General features: G+C 40.5%; 1 protein-coding gene across 1 annotated transcript in view; it reads left to right on the top strand.

The window, feature by feature from the left end:
• Nucleotides 1-16,766, top strand: part of tbc1d2b (TBC1 domain family, member 2B) — a 38,186-nt gene that overhangs the window by 2,242 nt on the left and 19,178 nt on the right. Inside the window, exon 2 of the mRNA XM_007907917.2 lies at nucleotides 7,730-7,880. Coding sequence (XP_007906108.2) covers nucleotides 7,730-7,880 — 151 coding nt within the window. The remainder of the gene's footprint in view (nucleotides 1-7,729; nucleotides 7,881-16,766) is intronic.

Here is a 16,766-nt window from a genome sequence, read left to right as displayed (position 1 = left end):
GTTGTTGCTGACTTCGATGGATAAGCCAACATGTTGTGCAAACAGTTGCTAACATGCCTTGCTCTGTCTGCTTGGACGCAAAGTCAAATCATATATTTTTAGTTGTTCAATTCATTTAAATGCTGCAGATTTACAATATTTTTTCTTTTTTTTCTTTATGAGGCAATTCACACTATGGTATTGTCCCATAACACAGTGGAAGATGTGGGTACCTGTCCAAAATTCTCTGCTCAGCTAAGCTCTCCATGACCCAAATGGAGGTGGTTTATTTTGTTGCTGCACAAATGCTGTCAGTATATGGGCAGTATTAAAGCTATTTAACATAACATAACATGTAGGAGCAGGAGTAGGCCATTCGGCCCTTCGAGCCTGCCCCGCCATTCAATCATGACTGATCTTCTAATCTAACTCCAGCTAATAACCTAACCCTGCCTTATCCCCATATCCCTTAATACCTTTTGCAATAAGAGATCTTAATTATCTGTTAATGTAATTCATTTTATAATAATAATATAATCCTTGCGTTTGAAATGATTCAGACTTCTCAAAGCACTTCACAGAATATACTGTAAAGTGAATTGACTGTATATTTTATGGGTAAAACGTGGCAGCCAATTGCACAGAGCAGTGTCCCACAAACAGTCGTGGATTGACAGAAAACTTTTGAACGTGCTATAACAGAACTCAGGGCATAGGAGATGGTAGCTGTGGTAATAGCTGTATCTCAAAGTGTGGTGCATTGAGCTTCAGCTTGATTCCACTTTAATCTAGCATAATTTGATGATTAGGAAAGGCAAGGGACCAGAACCAGGACTGCTTGAGGGCAGGAAAATCAACAATAATTGTTTCTTACTTGAAAGTTAAATGACTACTAAACATGGAATCATCATTTAATAACATTGTTTAAACTTACTTAAGAGATTTTAACAGACTTCTAGCCTTGGTTAGAAATAGCTACTTCACTGCAACTACTTGGCTATAGCATTCATTTCATTTACATATACTGTATATCCATCTTAGCCTCCAGTAGTAATGGATTCAGATCAAGTGAGTGTGTGAACAGTTGGCCCTGAGGTTCTCTTATGTAAAGAAACAGTGATTCAAGGATAAGTGATGTGTTGTTCATGCAGATCCGTGACTATTGAATTTGAACTTGAAGAGGTGGTAATTAATGCATTCCTCTACGTATCTCATCAAATTAATACAGTGCAACTTCACTCAGAACTTCTTTCTGGGAGAGTTGTGTGTGTGACTGTTGGGTCCTGTAAGGAGACTGATTTTCTTTCGGTGGCCAGTGGCTCTGTTTCACATTGTGGTTCTTCTGAAAATGTATCAGGCTGCTTTGTCAACATTTGTTCCTATTATGTACTTGGCACTGTGAGGAAGCAGTGAGTAGATCATATTGGCCACTTCCCCACAGGAGCTGGAGAAAATGGAAGGGAGGCTTCCTTTGGCTCAAGTTGCATGGTTCTGAGCAGCTTGCAGAGTGTTATTATCAGAGGCCCGGCAGCAGGTTCCAGCGTTGCTGTTGGTCTGTGGTCAGTAGAGAAAAATAAAATAATTTATGTGACCAAAAAAATTACATAACCTAAGATGACGCACATTGGAGCCAATTGATTTAGTCTGTAGTTTTTCTGGCTTCTCTGGTTACTGATCTTGTAGTCTCACTTCCTATGTTTACTGCTTTAGTATTTTCACATTTCTGTGTCGTCTTCCCCCAGTGCATCTGCATTCTTGAACTTAACTTCCCTCTTTGAGGTGATTTGAGGAGGTCAGGACCACTGGATGGTAAATAGATGTGAAGCAGAGTTGTGAAAAGGAGCTGAGAAGTAAAAACAATTGGCAAAGCAAGAAGAAAATCATTCCCGAGACTTATTTCATGAGATTATTACCCTAACTTGAAGGATTATTTGTTTCATATTGAGAAAGCTAGCTCAAGGCCAATTATGCAGGGCCACTTTCTCTGTGGAAAATATAATGCAATAAAGTAATGTCTCGTATCTTTTCTGAACTAACAGAGTTTGTTTGGTTTGGTTTTAAATTTTCACCTTGACTAAATGCCTCAATCAAACCCTTTACCGTCAAATTCTTTATTCAACTTTGCTTTTTAGAAATGTCCCAAGAAACATGCGTTAAGGTTTGGGCACCTACCCATACCAAGTTATGCTAATTATAAAATCTTTTTTTAAAATAAAGCTTTGATTAAATTGTGAGGTATATGAAGGTTTAGAATGCATCTACCACTGGGTTCCAACCCATCCCTGCAATGGGTCTATGCTGATGAAAGCTGCTGTCTGTGTTTGTGGACATTTTTTGTACATGCATGTCGTTTTCCTTCCAGAATCATGAAGGATCATCATGATTAGTCAGTGTTTTGGCTGTAGCAGACCCATGATTATGATGCAGTTTGATTTGCGATAGTATTAGTACTGTTTTCATGTGATGAGTCAAATCCAAGATTTTTTGCAAGTCATTGTTTGACTTCTCAATTTAGTTCGTCTTGCAGCATCTCAAACCTCCAATGACTTTTGGCAAAAGAAGGCCCTTATCACATGGTTACAGTGCTTTTGCATTGTGCAAAGTAATGTCCCACAAACAGCCATGAAGTGAATGACCAATTTTTTGGGGGTGTGGGGAGGCGGGAGGATTGTGAGCCAGGGCAAAGGGAGAAACTCGTTTCTCTTTTCAAATAGTGGCATTGGATCCTTAATGTCCACCTGAACAGACAAATGGGACCTCAGCGTAATATCGCATCTGAAGGACAGTAGCTTGACTGTCAAAGTCCTGACTTGAGGCTTGAACCCACAACTTTCAGACTCAGAGGCGAGAGTGCCATCAACTGAGGCAGGCTAATATCTAACGTCCTAAAGGCATTTCTATGGACAATATTTTTGGTTGCAAAATAAAAGTTGCAACACAACGGAATCTACCAGAAAGGTACAAATGGATAACTGAACTTGATCTTCTTTTAAACTTCTAATTTCAATAACTAATTGGATTTATTTGTGTAAATGCCAATCTATCTGCTCCATTCCTTTTGGGTTTAGTAACATTTTGTACAGCAAGTTGTGTTGTGTCAAGATAGGATACAGAGTGTATGCACCAAACTGTACCACACGTAAAACATTAATAATACAGTACGATACAATGGATGTTGCTGGCCGCTTTCAATCATATTGTTGTTGGATGTGTTGGGAAGGTGCTTTCACAAAATAGTCCTTTTCAAGTTCTTGTTTCTTCCATCTTTTTGGGTGACTTCCAGTTGAATGTTGTGTGTGAGTGGTTGATATCGATACTGGTGTTGTTTTTGGAAGCAAGCCAGGAACAATGAATTAATGAATGCCTCCTACGTAGTTCTTTTGCAGATTTTTTAAATGTCTGCATGTAAATATATCTTTCATATATAACGAATATAAGAAATATAAATTGGGCCAACACTAACCTTTTTGTACTTTTTAAAAAAACTCTTTATTTTCCCAAGCGTTCTAAGCTTCTACCATAAATTTGTGTTGCAACCTAATGACAAATCCACTAATCCATTTACTTTGCATGTGAAAATCAATCATTTCTGTTTGTGCCCTTCTTGTTTTTGCTTTTCTTAGTTTCAGGAAGTCGAACAAACTTTGATTTCTGATTTAAGGATGTTTACATTGTACCTGGGCATGCAAGTTGCCACTAGGGACTAAATGTGGTTTTCAGTAGCTGCTCTGCAGTCTAGACACAGAGCTGCTTTTCACCCCACCCTCCGAACAAGAAGCTATAACATTCGTTTGGAACGTGACATCCGTTTGTAACTTTTAGGAAGTTTTTTCATTTATTTCAGTCATTTCCCTAGGTTGTATTTTCTATGGGAAGGTGTTTTTTTTTCATGGTGCTGGTGACAACTGACAACAATGGTTGCATCAAAGACCAATTCCAAATGACAAGAATTTAGTGACCAGTTGGCCAGGCAGATGGAACCTTGGTTTAACATCTCATCCAAAGGATGATGCCTCCTGACAATGTAGCACTGCACGAGAGTGACCACCCATACATCGAGCTCAAAGTCCCTGTAATGTAATAACTTACATTTATGTAGCTGCTTTCACGTAAAGTAAATGCCTCAAAGCCTTTGACAAAATAAAAGTAACTGTGCCAAGAATATCTTCCTTTTCTTTAGTTTTGTAGATTTTCTTTCAATCTACACAGTAATTTATCCAACAACAACAACAACAACTTGCACTGATATGTCGCCCTTCATGCAGGGTAGTGTCTCAGAGCTCTTAATAGTGGCGGAGCCTGACTCCGAGCCGGAGTTTTTCAAAAACCTATCATCTTTAAAAACAATTCATCGCAGATATTAACATATTGTTAAGAGAATTGTTCTTTTAGATTTCTCTGGATGTTAATATTTTAATATTTGCAATGAGATGTGATGAGTAATGATGTATTGTCTGAAAGCAGTTGTTTGCTCAGTTTTAAAGCCACTAAGAAAGATGATTGATAAAGCTGCAGTGTTACTTATTGTGACTGAAATTCTCTACGTCTGTATGAGTCACCATGAGATCCATTTTCTAATGTGCATGTTAACGCAATGCTGCTTGACGACCCGAGAACATGACCCAGGCTGATCTTTGCTGCCCTCAATAAAAATGATTGTCTTTTTAACATGTTATTTGCAGTAATGGTCCCTTTATAAAATAGCCACCATGTTGCTCCCCCATTCTAAAGCCTCTGCAGTTTGCTGCAGTCCAGTCTGAGAAAGGACACTGCACTGACCTTTCTCAGACAGTGATGAGAAAAACATATCACAGGAGTGGTTGAGCAGCTGAAAGTTTGGGCTACTTGTGGCTAGCAAGCTCAACAGGTTCTAGCAACAGCATTTATATTAACACAAAACTGCCTCTGGAGTGCGTGTGGGGGGTTCTCTAAAGTGGGGGTCAGCCCTTCTGGAGATGATAATAGTGCATTCCTTTGGATTAATCTGTCGTTGAAGTCTGGACTTGTTTGTGTGCACGTACAATGCAAATCCAGAACTGCTTTCAGTCCACATCCGCTAACGGAATTTGATAAGATTAACGCAGCTAAAATTACAGCGGATCATCTTCTGTATAATCTACACAATAATTCGTCACTTCAATCTACAACTGTTTGTGGGACGCTGCTGTGGGCAATTGGCTGCCCATTTCACCCACAAAATATAGTCAATTCACTTTACAGTATATTCCATGAAGCACTTTGAGACGTGTCGAAGACGTGATCAGACTCTGTGATCAAATGCAAGGATTATTATTGATAAAAACTATATAAGCAATCTACGTCTAATGATCTTACAATTGAAAATGCAGTGTAAAAGAGACGTCTCTTAACCAATGCTTTACCACAAATTTCTGTCTGTGTATGACAAATGCATTATTCATTCAATGGCAATCAACATTTTCAGAACTATAAAGAAGATAACATTTCTTTAAATCACGGCTGTTAGTGGGAAATTGCTGTGCACAAATTGACTGCCATGTTTGACCACAAAATAAACAATCATTACACTTTACAGTAAACTCTATGAAAATGTTTACTGTACCTCATGACATGAAAGATGCTGTATTAAATGCAGTGATTATTGGTTTTCTAAACTACCCTGCAGCTTTTTAAGAAGGAATTTGCGAATTTGCAAATTTGAATTTATCATTTTTTTAAAAAATGTTTTTGTTGTGCATAACTGAATTCTTTACCCAAACTTTAGGTGCATTTGAACTTTTTTTTAAGTGAGATATAGAGTACGTATTTGACCTTCCACAAACGCCTACCAACTCAAAGCATTATAAATGACAATGTACAGCACTGAAAGAGGCCACTCTTTCAGTCAGTGCTGGTAATAATAATAATAATCCTTGCATTTGATACAGCGCTTTTCACGTCTTCTAGACGTCTCAATGCGCTTCACAGAATATACTTTAAAGTGAATTGACTATATATTTGTGGGTGAACGCGGCAGCCAATTGCGCACAGCAATGTCCCACAAACAGTCGTAGATTGAAAATGGCCAATTTATTATTGTTTTGTTTTTTGGAGGGATTATTATCAGGCGTGTGGAGTAAGGAAACTTGCCCAAGGTTTCGCCCTGCCTGGAATTGAACCCAGGTGTCTCGCTTGCAAGGCGAGTGATATTTATACTCCACTAGAGTCTCCATCTGCTCTTTACTCTCTTCTATATCTTTCTACTCCCCTCCTCCTCATGTGAAACTCGAGCTTCCTTTTGACCCAACCACACTGTCTGATACAATTACTGCTTCAGCCAGACAGTTCCACAATCTCATTACAATCTCATTAGGACAATAATTGCCTGGTGGATTTTTTTGAATTATTTTTCTTGAGAAGTGTAGGGAACGTTAGGAAATCCCCACTTGCTTGTTATCTCCTAGAATATCAAGCAAGCCTCTTGTGTGAATATATTTATGCAGCAATTCTGAGAAACCAAGACCTGTAACCTGCACATGATTTAAGTTGCAAGGTGGACCTTAATATAATTAAACCACAAGCCTGTGTGAGTCAAATAGTAAATAAACATCCTGTGTTAACAACACATGTTGAAAAGGGTGTCAAATACGTATTTTGCACTTTTCATGCTAGCAGCAAGATCTAAAATATGTGTTTTGCGTCTGCCTTATAAAGGTTAAACTAAATAGTAATAGAACAAGGTAAGGTTTACTTTTTCTTCTTTAATTCAAATTATATCTGTGAAGTTACATGGGTGGGTGGTTGTTACACTTTTCATAGGTTTATATGCTTGAGATTTATTTTTGTGAGTGTGTGTGAAAACCATACACTTTCTAAACGCCTACAGTAACCCATGTCTACAGTATGATGTGTTTTGGGAATTTTCTCAAATGTAAAACATAGCTGGGATGGGGCTCCTGCTGAGGATTCTGACACTCTCCTGAAAGTAGTTGCCTGATATTTTGAAATAATTATTGTTATCTGACATGTCTCAAGTTCACAAGAAAGGTTTGGATAAATAATCTGATCCTTTTACCATTATCCCATCACTGTATCAAACCATAAAGCTTTAAATGAAACCGATGTCCTGGCCTCAACCATCCTTCTTGGTAACCCATTTTAGATGTTAATTACCCTCTGGGTAAAGAAAGACTTCCTGGTATCTGTTCTAAAGTTGCCTTTTACACCCTAAGCCTTCTTGAACTGCTGTTTCACCACATCTAAAAGTATTCTGTTTTTCTTTCTCGAGCCCATTTAATATTTGTATGTTTAGAATTTGATTTATGTAGTTGTGCTTTTGCTCTTAGTTTTTCACGTTTTCAATCCTTACTTTGGGTGCAATGATATTCGTGCATGTTATTTGAGGGTGAAACAATTCCTTTTAACTTTGTAGATGGTATTTTTCCCGGCAGCGCTGAGTGGCTGTGGTCAAACAGACAACCTGCCTCCAGGACTTTGGCTTGAAAGATCAGTGGGTTGAAAGAGGGTGAGAGTGGCCCAGGAATGACCATCCTGGACAGAAGCTCTGTGCTTCTCTTAAGCAGCCTCCCTCATTATTTTCATTCAAATCAATGTTAAGCCAGTAGAGGACTGTATTAGCGAGACCACTTCCTGTCAATGTGAGGCAGCAGGCGAGAATTCAGTGCTCTGGGCAACCAAACTGCCAAAGAGTACTTACAAGTTTGTTGAACAAGTTTTAAGTAAGAGGGTATGTTGTGCAAGAAGAAACATTTATTGTGCTGCATTTCGACAGGCCCTTACTGCACAAGTTATGAGATATTGGCTACAGCAGCTGCAGCAGAAGAGGTGGGAGTTCAGCAACAATCGCACCGCTGGAACAAGGGACAATCGAGTTTCACCCACACTACCCGATTCAACTACAGGCCTCGTCGCTAGAGATATAAGTAAGTTCTGACAAAACATATCCATGTTAAATAACGTTAAACTTTGCATTTGATATCCGGTCTTTAATGTCAATGTGTTTCAAAAGGAATTTAGGTTAAATTTAAATCCAGGTATTTTATATTTGTTTTTCATGGTGCTTACTAGCAATGTCAATGTATAAAACATTTTTTTGGAAATGCACGCATTTTTAAGTAAACGTGGACTCAAATCTCATCCCTCTCCCAGACAAATGCACACCTTGGTGATTATTATCTCCCTCTTCAGTTCTAACTCCATGCGGGAGAATTGGATTTCTTGATTGCCTGAGAACAGTATTCAAGGGGCTGGATTAAAAACAACAGGGAATATCTTTTGAAAATGAGGTGGCCACCATTCAAGTGGGCAAGACATCGGAAGAGCCACTTGGCTTTTCATCACAACTTCACGTGCAATACAGTACATTTTTGTGATTGTAAGTGCACAATGCAATTTCTTTCCAAACAAACCTGTTTTGTTTAGGTTGGGAGTTCTTCTTGTGCAACTGGAAGAAAGTACTGCTATTTTTACCCCCTTTCCCTTCCCCCCCTCTCCCCCGTTAAAAGCGCTAACTCCCTCCTTTAGAAACTTCAGCTGATTGTTTTTCGTTGTCGAGTCAAGGTGGTCAGAGGCCGCTCGACCCACACGGGTGATGGAACTCAGAACGTGCAGATCTTTGCTTCAGTTTCACACCGGCTCAGTTATCAGTGACACGGACTCCATTACGCGGTTGATGTTAGGATTATGAAGCTTTTCATTCTGTATCAAATTATGTTGTTACTACCACAGTCCAAAGCTGCCAGAAATAGCACAAGTCCCAAACTGGCATAACGTTAGTTACTTGGTTGCAATGAAAAAAGGAAAGATGTGAAAGAAAAAGTGGCTTGTTTTTATTAATATAGAATCTGATTTTGTCTACAAAAGTACAGTCACTACACATTTTACAGTAAATCTCGTAAAGCACTTTGAATCGTCCTCCCAAAGTGAAAGACGCTATATCAAATACAAGGACTGTTATTACTGCTAGTTTTTCACTCACTTTTTTTGTACATGTTTAAAAAAAACTGAGTGATTCTTAACTGCAGATTCTAGCACTGCAAGTGGTAACTGGTGTTGTGGATGCTCAGATCCAGTTGTGTGAGATTTAGTGGCAGCTTTCTTCAGCCAGCTTTTGAACTTTGAGTTTTACCCACTTCACCATTTCCCATCCCCAAAAAAACAATCGCTCACAAACTCCAATGCTGTAATTTTTGCTTTGCAAGGGCAGAACTAATAATGTATGAGTACTGCTAAAAGAATAAAATTGACCTTTTTTTTTCCCCAATCGTTGTTTGCGTTCTCCCTTTCTTGGCCTCTTCCTGTAAGAAAGTCTGGCCAGAAGATCTAACATGTGGAACTGTTTGTTATTCCACAGTCCTGCTTCTTGAAGGTGTATGTTATCCTAATGGCTCATCCTGAGGATCACTCTCAATCCTTCTTTTTTCTAGTTTGCCGCCAAAGGCAAATCATGTCAACCTGACGTTCCAATGCTGTATCAAGGAATGCTACAATGCCTGAGATGTCGTCATTCGGATGACATGTTAAACCATGGTTCTGTCTGCCTGTTCAGGTGGATGTTGCAGTAATATGCTATTAACCCTTCACGTTCTGTAAAGGTCTTTTCCCTAATCACTTTGTGTTTTTATGGTAACAGAGAGGAAATGTTATTATTGAAATCATGAACTTTGTGATTAGAACCATAAAAATGTCTATAGTGGCCTGGATTATAGATGGTGTAATGCCAGCCAACCAAAGCAAGTCGAACCTTTGAAAGTCTAGGGGTAATTGCTACTTTTGGAAATGAGTTTTGCCAAGGAAAGAGATGAGAATATTGACATGTTCCACAGCACCCATGAATCATGTTATTTACTGCGGAATGATATTGACTACAGAGGATGGAGCAATTAACCAGTTTCATTCTGGCAAAGCGAGGATGTGGAGCTTCTGTAGGAAGGTATGTGCGGAGAAATGCTAAGTGGGTCTGGCAATTTTAAGGCACTGGAGACAGTTGAACATTAATCTGCATTAATACAGCACTCCAAGATGCTCTACTACATGAAGGGCTCAATGTAAATGCAAGTTGTAGTAATTTGTGGTGCATGCCTGCATCCTTAAAACCAAATCAATCGAGGAAGTTCATCAAAAGTCTGGACACGCGTGATGGGTATGCAGCTATGGCCTGAGTTTCCCAAGCCAGAATATTGATTGGTTTTAATATTGTGTAAACCTTACTGTTCTTCTATTTCCTTCATCTTGCTGCTTAAATTGGAGCATGAGGCCTTGGGGATTACTCAAACTCTCCCAATAACCAGCTGCCTCATACCGATGGCTCCTCAGTGTTGCCGGTCAATCAACTGAGTGCAGGTTCCTCTTTCTCTCCCCCTCTGCCCCCCCCACCCCAACCCTTTTCCGCAGGATTATATTTTCGATCATGTGTATATTGCTCATTTGGGGGATTCCGTGGGAATACCATTAAAATAATCTTTTTTTTAAGAGGCAATACCCTACCCCCACCCCCTCCCCCAATGGAGGATTCTCTAGTTATCTGACAAGCACGGGTTTGAGTCCTCGTGAAATAGATGGCAGGTACCAGGAACTCCCTGTGAGCTTCCTGGGGGGTAACACAGCTCGGCGTGAAATGTGTGAGAACATTGCCCACAGTTTGGATACACATACTTTCTTATTGAGCGATAGTTCCATCAGTTGGAGGTGCAGAGCTTAAGCGTCAGCTGCTTCCTTCTATGCAATCCAAACAAGGTGGATTCCAAGCGTTGGATGAACAAAAGCGTGTTCAGGAACTCAGACTCTAGGCAACACCTTCCAGCAGCTGTCACCTCAAGCCTCGGTTTCCTCATCAGCTCTCTGAAGCAAGCTACTTCTGCTCTTTTCCCCCATACAATGTGTTTTGAACCCTAACCTCACTTTCTACACGTCCTATAACTGCGGCCCTTCTGCTGACTTTGAATCATGTTGTCAGTCTGTGTTGAATCGTAAGCACTTTTGTGCTGCAGATTTTGGCTCATTACGGACTGTATTCGTACAGTCCAAACTCTGTATCATTTCTGGATCTGATTCGATGAAAGATCCAAGAAGTGAGAGTACGAGGTGTCATTTTGCCACTCAGCTCAACATTAAGGAGAACAATGGTTGTCTTAGTGGGACCTGCACTCTAATGTGCAAGACACTCATATACTTAGTAAATCAAAGCATGTTGGATTTTTTTTAAAATTACACAGGAAATCTGAATAACAAAATCAGCAGCTGCAACAGGATGTACGTTGTGAAGGAAGCAATGGTTCAGATGTAAGAATAATGTCCAAGGATAAGCCTCATCTGTTACGTACTCGCATTTTCTTGTTTTTTTTTAAATTGTGGATTGTTGGTCATTTTGTGCAGCGTGATAGGGCTTTTTTACAACTTGTGCACAAAGAATGGCGCCATATTTTCATTAAAGGGAACACTAATTCCAAGAGGGAATACTTTTCCTAGGTAAAAATCCCTTTAGCTACAATGCAGTGGACTTTCTAGAACTAAAAGAAACTGTTCTTAAAACCTGTGTTTTCTGTATGCTTTCTGTTCTGTCCCCAATCTTTCAGTGTGTATCCTGAGTCTCAATTGAAAGTGAGTTTTGCTCCTATCATTCACATCTATGAATGTTCTCATCTTTACTGAAAGAACTAACTTGTGCTGGGATATATTTGAGTGGGTCCTGGCAATTTCTCGTACTTTATTAAGTGGTTAATTTTTCGCCCACAAAATACACAATCAATCCACTTTATAATATATTCTGTGAAGCGCTTTGAGACGTCTCAACATGTGATATGGCATTATATCAGCCAGTCCGGAATCTTGGGGTCTTGTTTGACCCTCAACTATCCTTTCTACCCCACATCTGTGCCATGACCCGCTCTGCCTTCCCCCACCTCCGCAACATTGCCCGGTTCCGCCACAGACTGCGAAAACGTTCATACACGCCTTCATTACATCGAGGGTCGACTATGTAAACTCATTCCTTGTCATCCTTCCCAACTCCTCCCTCCACAGGCTGCAGATCATCCAGAACTCTGCAGCCCGTGTCCTTTCCCGCACTAGGCTCCGCGACCCTATTACCCCTATCCTTGCCTAACTCCACTGGCTTCCCATCACACAGTGGATACCGTTCAAGATCTAAGATCTCACCTTCAAAGCCCTCCACGGTCTTGCTTCCCCCTACCTCTGCAGCCTCCTAACCCGCTACCATCCTGCTCACTCCCTCCACTCAGCGGGCTCTGGCCTGCTTCACGTTTCCTGCCTCACTCGCCCCACTATCGGCGAGCGGGCCTTCCGCCACTTTGCCCCCACCCTCTGGAACTCCATCCTGCAGTCCCTCCGCCTCGCCCCATCCCTTGCCACCTTCAAAACCCATCTCAAGACCCTTCTCTTCAACTGTGCTTTCGATCTCCCTGCTTCCCCCTCCCCGCCCTCCACCCTCCCCGACCCAGACCCCCAGCTTGGGTCCATAACTCTGTCTGTCCAGCACCTTGGGACGTCCTCCCAACGTGAAAGGCGCTTTACAAATGTAATTTTGTTGTTGTTGTATATTAAATGCAAGGATTATTATTATTATTGTTAACGGTCCTTTGTATAATCTTAGGTATTGAGAAATGGTTAAAATTTGAGAGGCATCAAACCTGAGACACATTTTCTCTATCCTTTCTTATCACCCCCACCCCCCACCACCACCCCCACAACCCTCACCCCAAGAAAGGCTTGGCAATATTCTTATCTCTACCATGAGAGCAATCGGGTAACTGAGCAAAAACCAGAAATGAAGCCTGGGACCATCCTTTTCTGTATGACTCAGAACCTCACTTTGTGATGCATTTATCAATAACAATAACAAACCTTGCATTTGATTTAGCATCTTATTACATTGTTCAAACGTCTCAAAGTACAGTGTAATAATTAATTGTCAACAAACATGGCAACCATTTTGTGCACATCAATGTCCCACAAACAGCCATGTAGTGAATGGCCAATTTTCTCAGAAGGATTGTTGGCCACAATACTGGGGAGAAACTTCCTTCTCGTTTCGTAATACTCACTGAGTCAATTTCAGGATACGCCTGTAAAGTATTTTGTTTCTTATCTTTCAGTATGATTTCCACAACTACCAGTCTTTTCCCAAGGGAAATTTTATGAAACTTCTTGACTTACACAATACTGGGCCATTCAAACATGTTTTGGCATGTACAAGGCAAAAATGTTAATTGCAAATATCTAATCGACTGCATGTAATGCAAAGCAAATAAAGTTGTTTGAGTGCTCTAATGAACAATCCTGTTGACCAAAGTACACAAACACTTCTCTTTTGATAAATGGTGCACTAATTTGCATTAAAAAATGTGGTCACTCAGTCCACGACTGTTTGTGGGACACCGAGTACTCAGTGGAGTCCTGTAGCTCAGTGGTTAGAGCACTTGCCTCCCAAGCGAGAGACCTGGGTTTGATTCTGGGCAGGAAACCTTGGGCAACTTTCCTTACTCCACATGCCTGATAATAATACCGCAAGAAAACAAAACAATAAATTGGTCACTTCAATTCACAACTGTCTGTGGGACACTGCTATGCACAATTGGCTCAATTCACTTTACAGTATATATTGTGAAGCGCTGTGAGACGTCTAGAAGACTTGAAAAGCGCTAGATCAAATGCAAGGATTATTATTATTAACTGTGGACTCATCATCACCAGGCCAATTGTAGCCCAGACCCAGAGTCTGTTTGTTCTTCTATCCAATCTGATATTTTGCAGCATTAAACTCCATCTGCCATCGTTCTGCACAGGCTAATTCCTTCCTCAATCCAGGATTTCAAAAGTGCAGGAGAAAATCAGGGCCTTCACACAGACCTGTAAAAATCCAGGTGCGATTAATGGCGTGCCTTGTGTGAGTCATCTGCTATTGTGCCTACTGCTGTGAATTCAATGGGTGGAATGTATATGAAGTGAAGCTGGGGAGCCCTGGTAGAACTGCATTATTTATTAATCTTGAAAGGTCCCTGAAGACCACTGAAATATGGATCCTAAATAACATAATTTGACTGCAGTACATTGGAAATTTATCATTGGGCGCAAAGAATTTTGAGTGGACTTACTGTGAGTAATTATGCAGTAAAAGAGAGACTTTTTAAAAATAGCTTTTGTTCTTTTGCTTCCTGGTTGCCATGTGCTGCAGCTTAATGATCTGGCAAAATTTCCCTTGGTAAGAAAGGGGGCATTATCAGATGTTAATCTCTTGATTGCTGAATGTTTTCCAACCACAATGGTTTCTAATTTGGGACAATATCTGCAAAACAGTCTCGGGGAGAAAAAAAGAGTCAAGCTGTTCAGTGGCTACAAGAGCAGTACGTACTGTAAAATGAGTTCAGAAGCTATTTGCCAAAAGGAAAATACAGGGTGATCTAGTTTCCGAGTTGCCATGGGTAAAGTGAGATCTTGCTTAGATCGCAGGTGTTCTGTGGACGTATTGTTACCAGACGTGCAGTGTGCTCCCAGCTTCAGATACGCACAAGCTGATCAGCCATGATATTGTCCCAAACACTCTCGAGTGTTTATTGCCCTAGAAATTCTTGAGACAGTGGTCACGGCTGACCACCCAGCATTGGAATGGAAGACCTGCATGTTAAGGAAGCCAGCCAGTCCGTGACGTCAGGGACAACATGACGACCTGGAAGCTGGACCCATGGTCATTTATTTCACAAACCCGTTGTAATGCATGATCTACTGCAAAGGAACCAAGACACCTCGTTAACAGGGTAATCTCGTTGTGAAAATGAACTCTTCATATTTGTGTTTGCAAAGAGCAATGTTCTTTATGAGGGCAGTTGGGGGCAATAATATCAACATTGAGAAATATCGAAGCAGCGACTGTGTCTGCTTGGCACACTTAGAAGCATCCTTGTCTGTGGGTCAGAAGGTTGTGAGTTCAAGTCCCACTACAGCACTCCTTCCACATACCCCACATCTGTGCCATGATCCACTCTGCCTTCCCCCACCTCCGCAATATCGCCCGGCTCCACCACTGCCTCACACCGCAGGCTGCTGAAACCCTCATACCTGCTTTCATTATATTGAGGCTTGATTATGCAAACTCCTTGCTTGTCGGCCTCCCCAACTTCTCCTTCCATAGGCTGCAGATCATCCAGAACTCTGCAGCCCGTGTCCTCTCCCGCACCAGGCTCCGTGACCCTATCACCTCCATCCTCGCCCGACTCCACTGGCTTCCCATTACACAGAGGATACAGTTCAATATTCTGGTCCTGTTTATTAAAAACCCAAGTTCCTTTCTGCGGCCTGTGTCCAGATGTTGGTACCTTTACTGCATCAATGTACCTCAACATTGCTCTACAGCCAACCGAAAAATACTTTTGGTATCTGGCACACAACGATATTTGGGCACAAATCTTGAATCTTCCTCCTTGTTCCTTCCTATCTATGGCAACAGGAAGTTTCTTTGAGTACTGTTTGTCTCCTTAAAGCTGTGCTTAAAGAAAGCACTTACAGTCTGAATCACTGTTACCTTGTCTTGTGTTGAGTTTAAAAGGTTGACCAGTTCAACAAGAAAGCAGTTTATTGGGCTCTTCAGTATATTTTAATTCTCTATTTGTAGAGTGTTATGAAACACAGTAATTAACAGGACTGTATATCTTGTAGTGTTCTTGTCATTTATAGGCAGACTAGGTCATTTGGCACTGGATTCTCAACTAAAGGAAATAGTTTTTCTCAATATAACTTATTATTATTATTTATTTGTGCCCCTTCAGAATCTCTTGTCGTATCCACTCTCAATCTCCTGCATCAGTGAGGAGAAAAAAAACAATTTAGCTAGTCTGTCTAAACACATATACATCTTCTCAATCCTGGTATCGTTTTAGTGATTATGCACTGCATCCTTTCCAGAATTATGACATCCTTCCTGTAATAATGTGGGTGCAAAATTAACCAATGGACAGGAAGCAGGTCCCAGCAGGATGGTGAGTCCAAAGAGCAGTGTATGCCGATATTTAAAATTCAATTTTTGAGGAATATGCCCATTGCTGACAGCTGATCCAGATGAGGATATCATTGGCTAGAGGCAGATTCAGCAGTGGAGAGATTGGATTTTTTTACTACTGTCAATCCCCAAATCCTTTTGCCAATATAAACTAGATGTTGGACTCTTTCCAGCGGGAATATTTGCTGCTCCTCCTACCTTTCAGTGACTGCTAGAGCAAGAAACTTGTGTTGAAAATATGCTTTAGGAGTTCTAAAAGGTGTTGTACATTGCTTGAAGCATAAATTGAATGTTGCTGTTGTCAAAATTCAGTGTTAAGATTTTTTAAATTGAAAATTGCCAGGTTCAAAAAGTGACATCGAAGCAGTAATCCTTTTTCTTTTGTTTTTTATTAAAAGACTGTAATTCTGCCATTTGACGATCTTGATTCAGTTGTGAACTGAATCTTTTGCTGACTTTTGAATCTTTTGTTTGTGCATGATTACCACTGCCTTCTCGTCCTTACTGTTAATGTTTAGGTGTGTTTGATCAGGCATAGATTTAAGTAAAAACGGTGTGTATGTGTGTGTATGTGGTGATTCATGAATTTTATTGCGTTCCTTTTCAAACTTGGTGCTGAATTTGTATTGGAACATTTGAGAGAAAGTTAGGTTAATGTTGTAGATGGTTTCCTTAAGGGAAGGGTTACCTCATCATCCTATTTCAGATGCAGACACTGTTCATACTGTGCTTTTTCATCATGTTCTGTTTTTATATTGAGACATGAATTTTGGGACAGCATATCCAAATACTGTATATA

This window comes from Callorhinchus milii, unplaced genomic scaffold (assembly GCF_018977255.1).
Source record: "Callorhinchus milii isolate IMCB2004 unplaced genomic scaffold, IMCB_Cmil_1.0 Scaffold26, whole genome shotgun sequence".
Lineage (NCBI taxonomy): Eukaryota > Metazoa > Chordata > Chondrichthyes > Chimaeriformes > Callorhinchidae > Callorhinchus > Callorhinchus milii.
The sequence above is the reverse complement of the archived record's forward strand: the minus strand, read 5'-3'. Positions and strand labels throughout refer to the sequence as shown.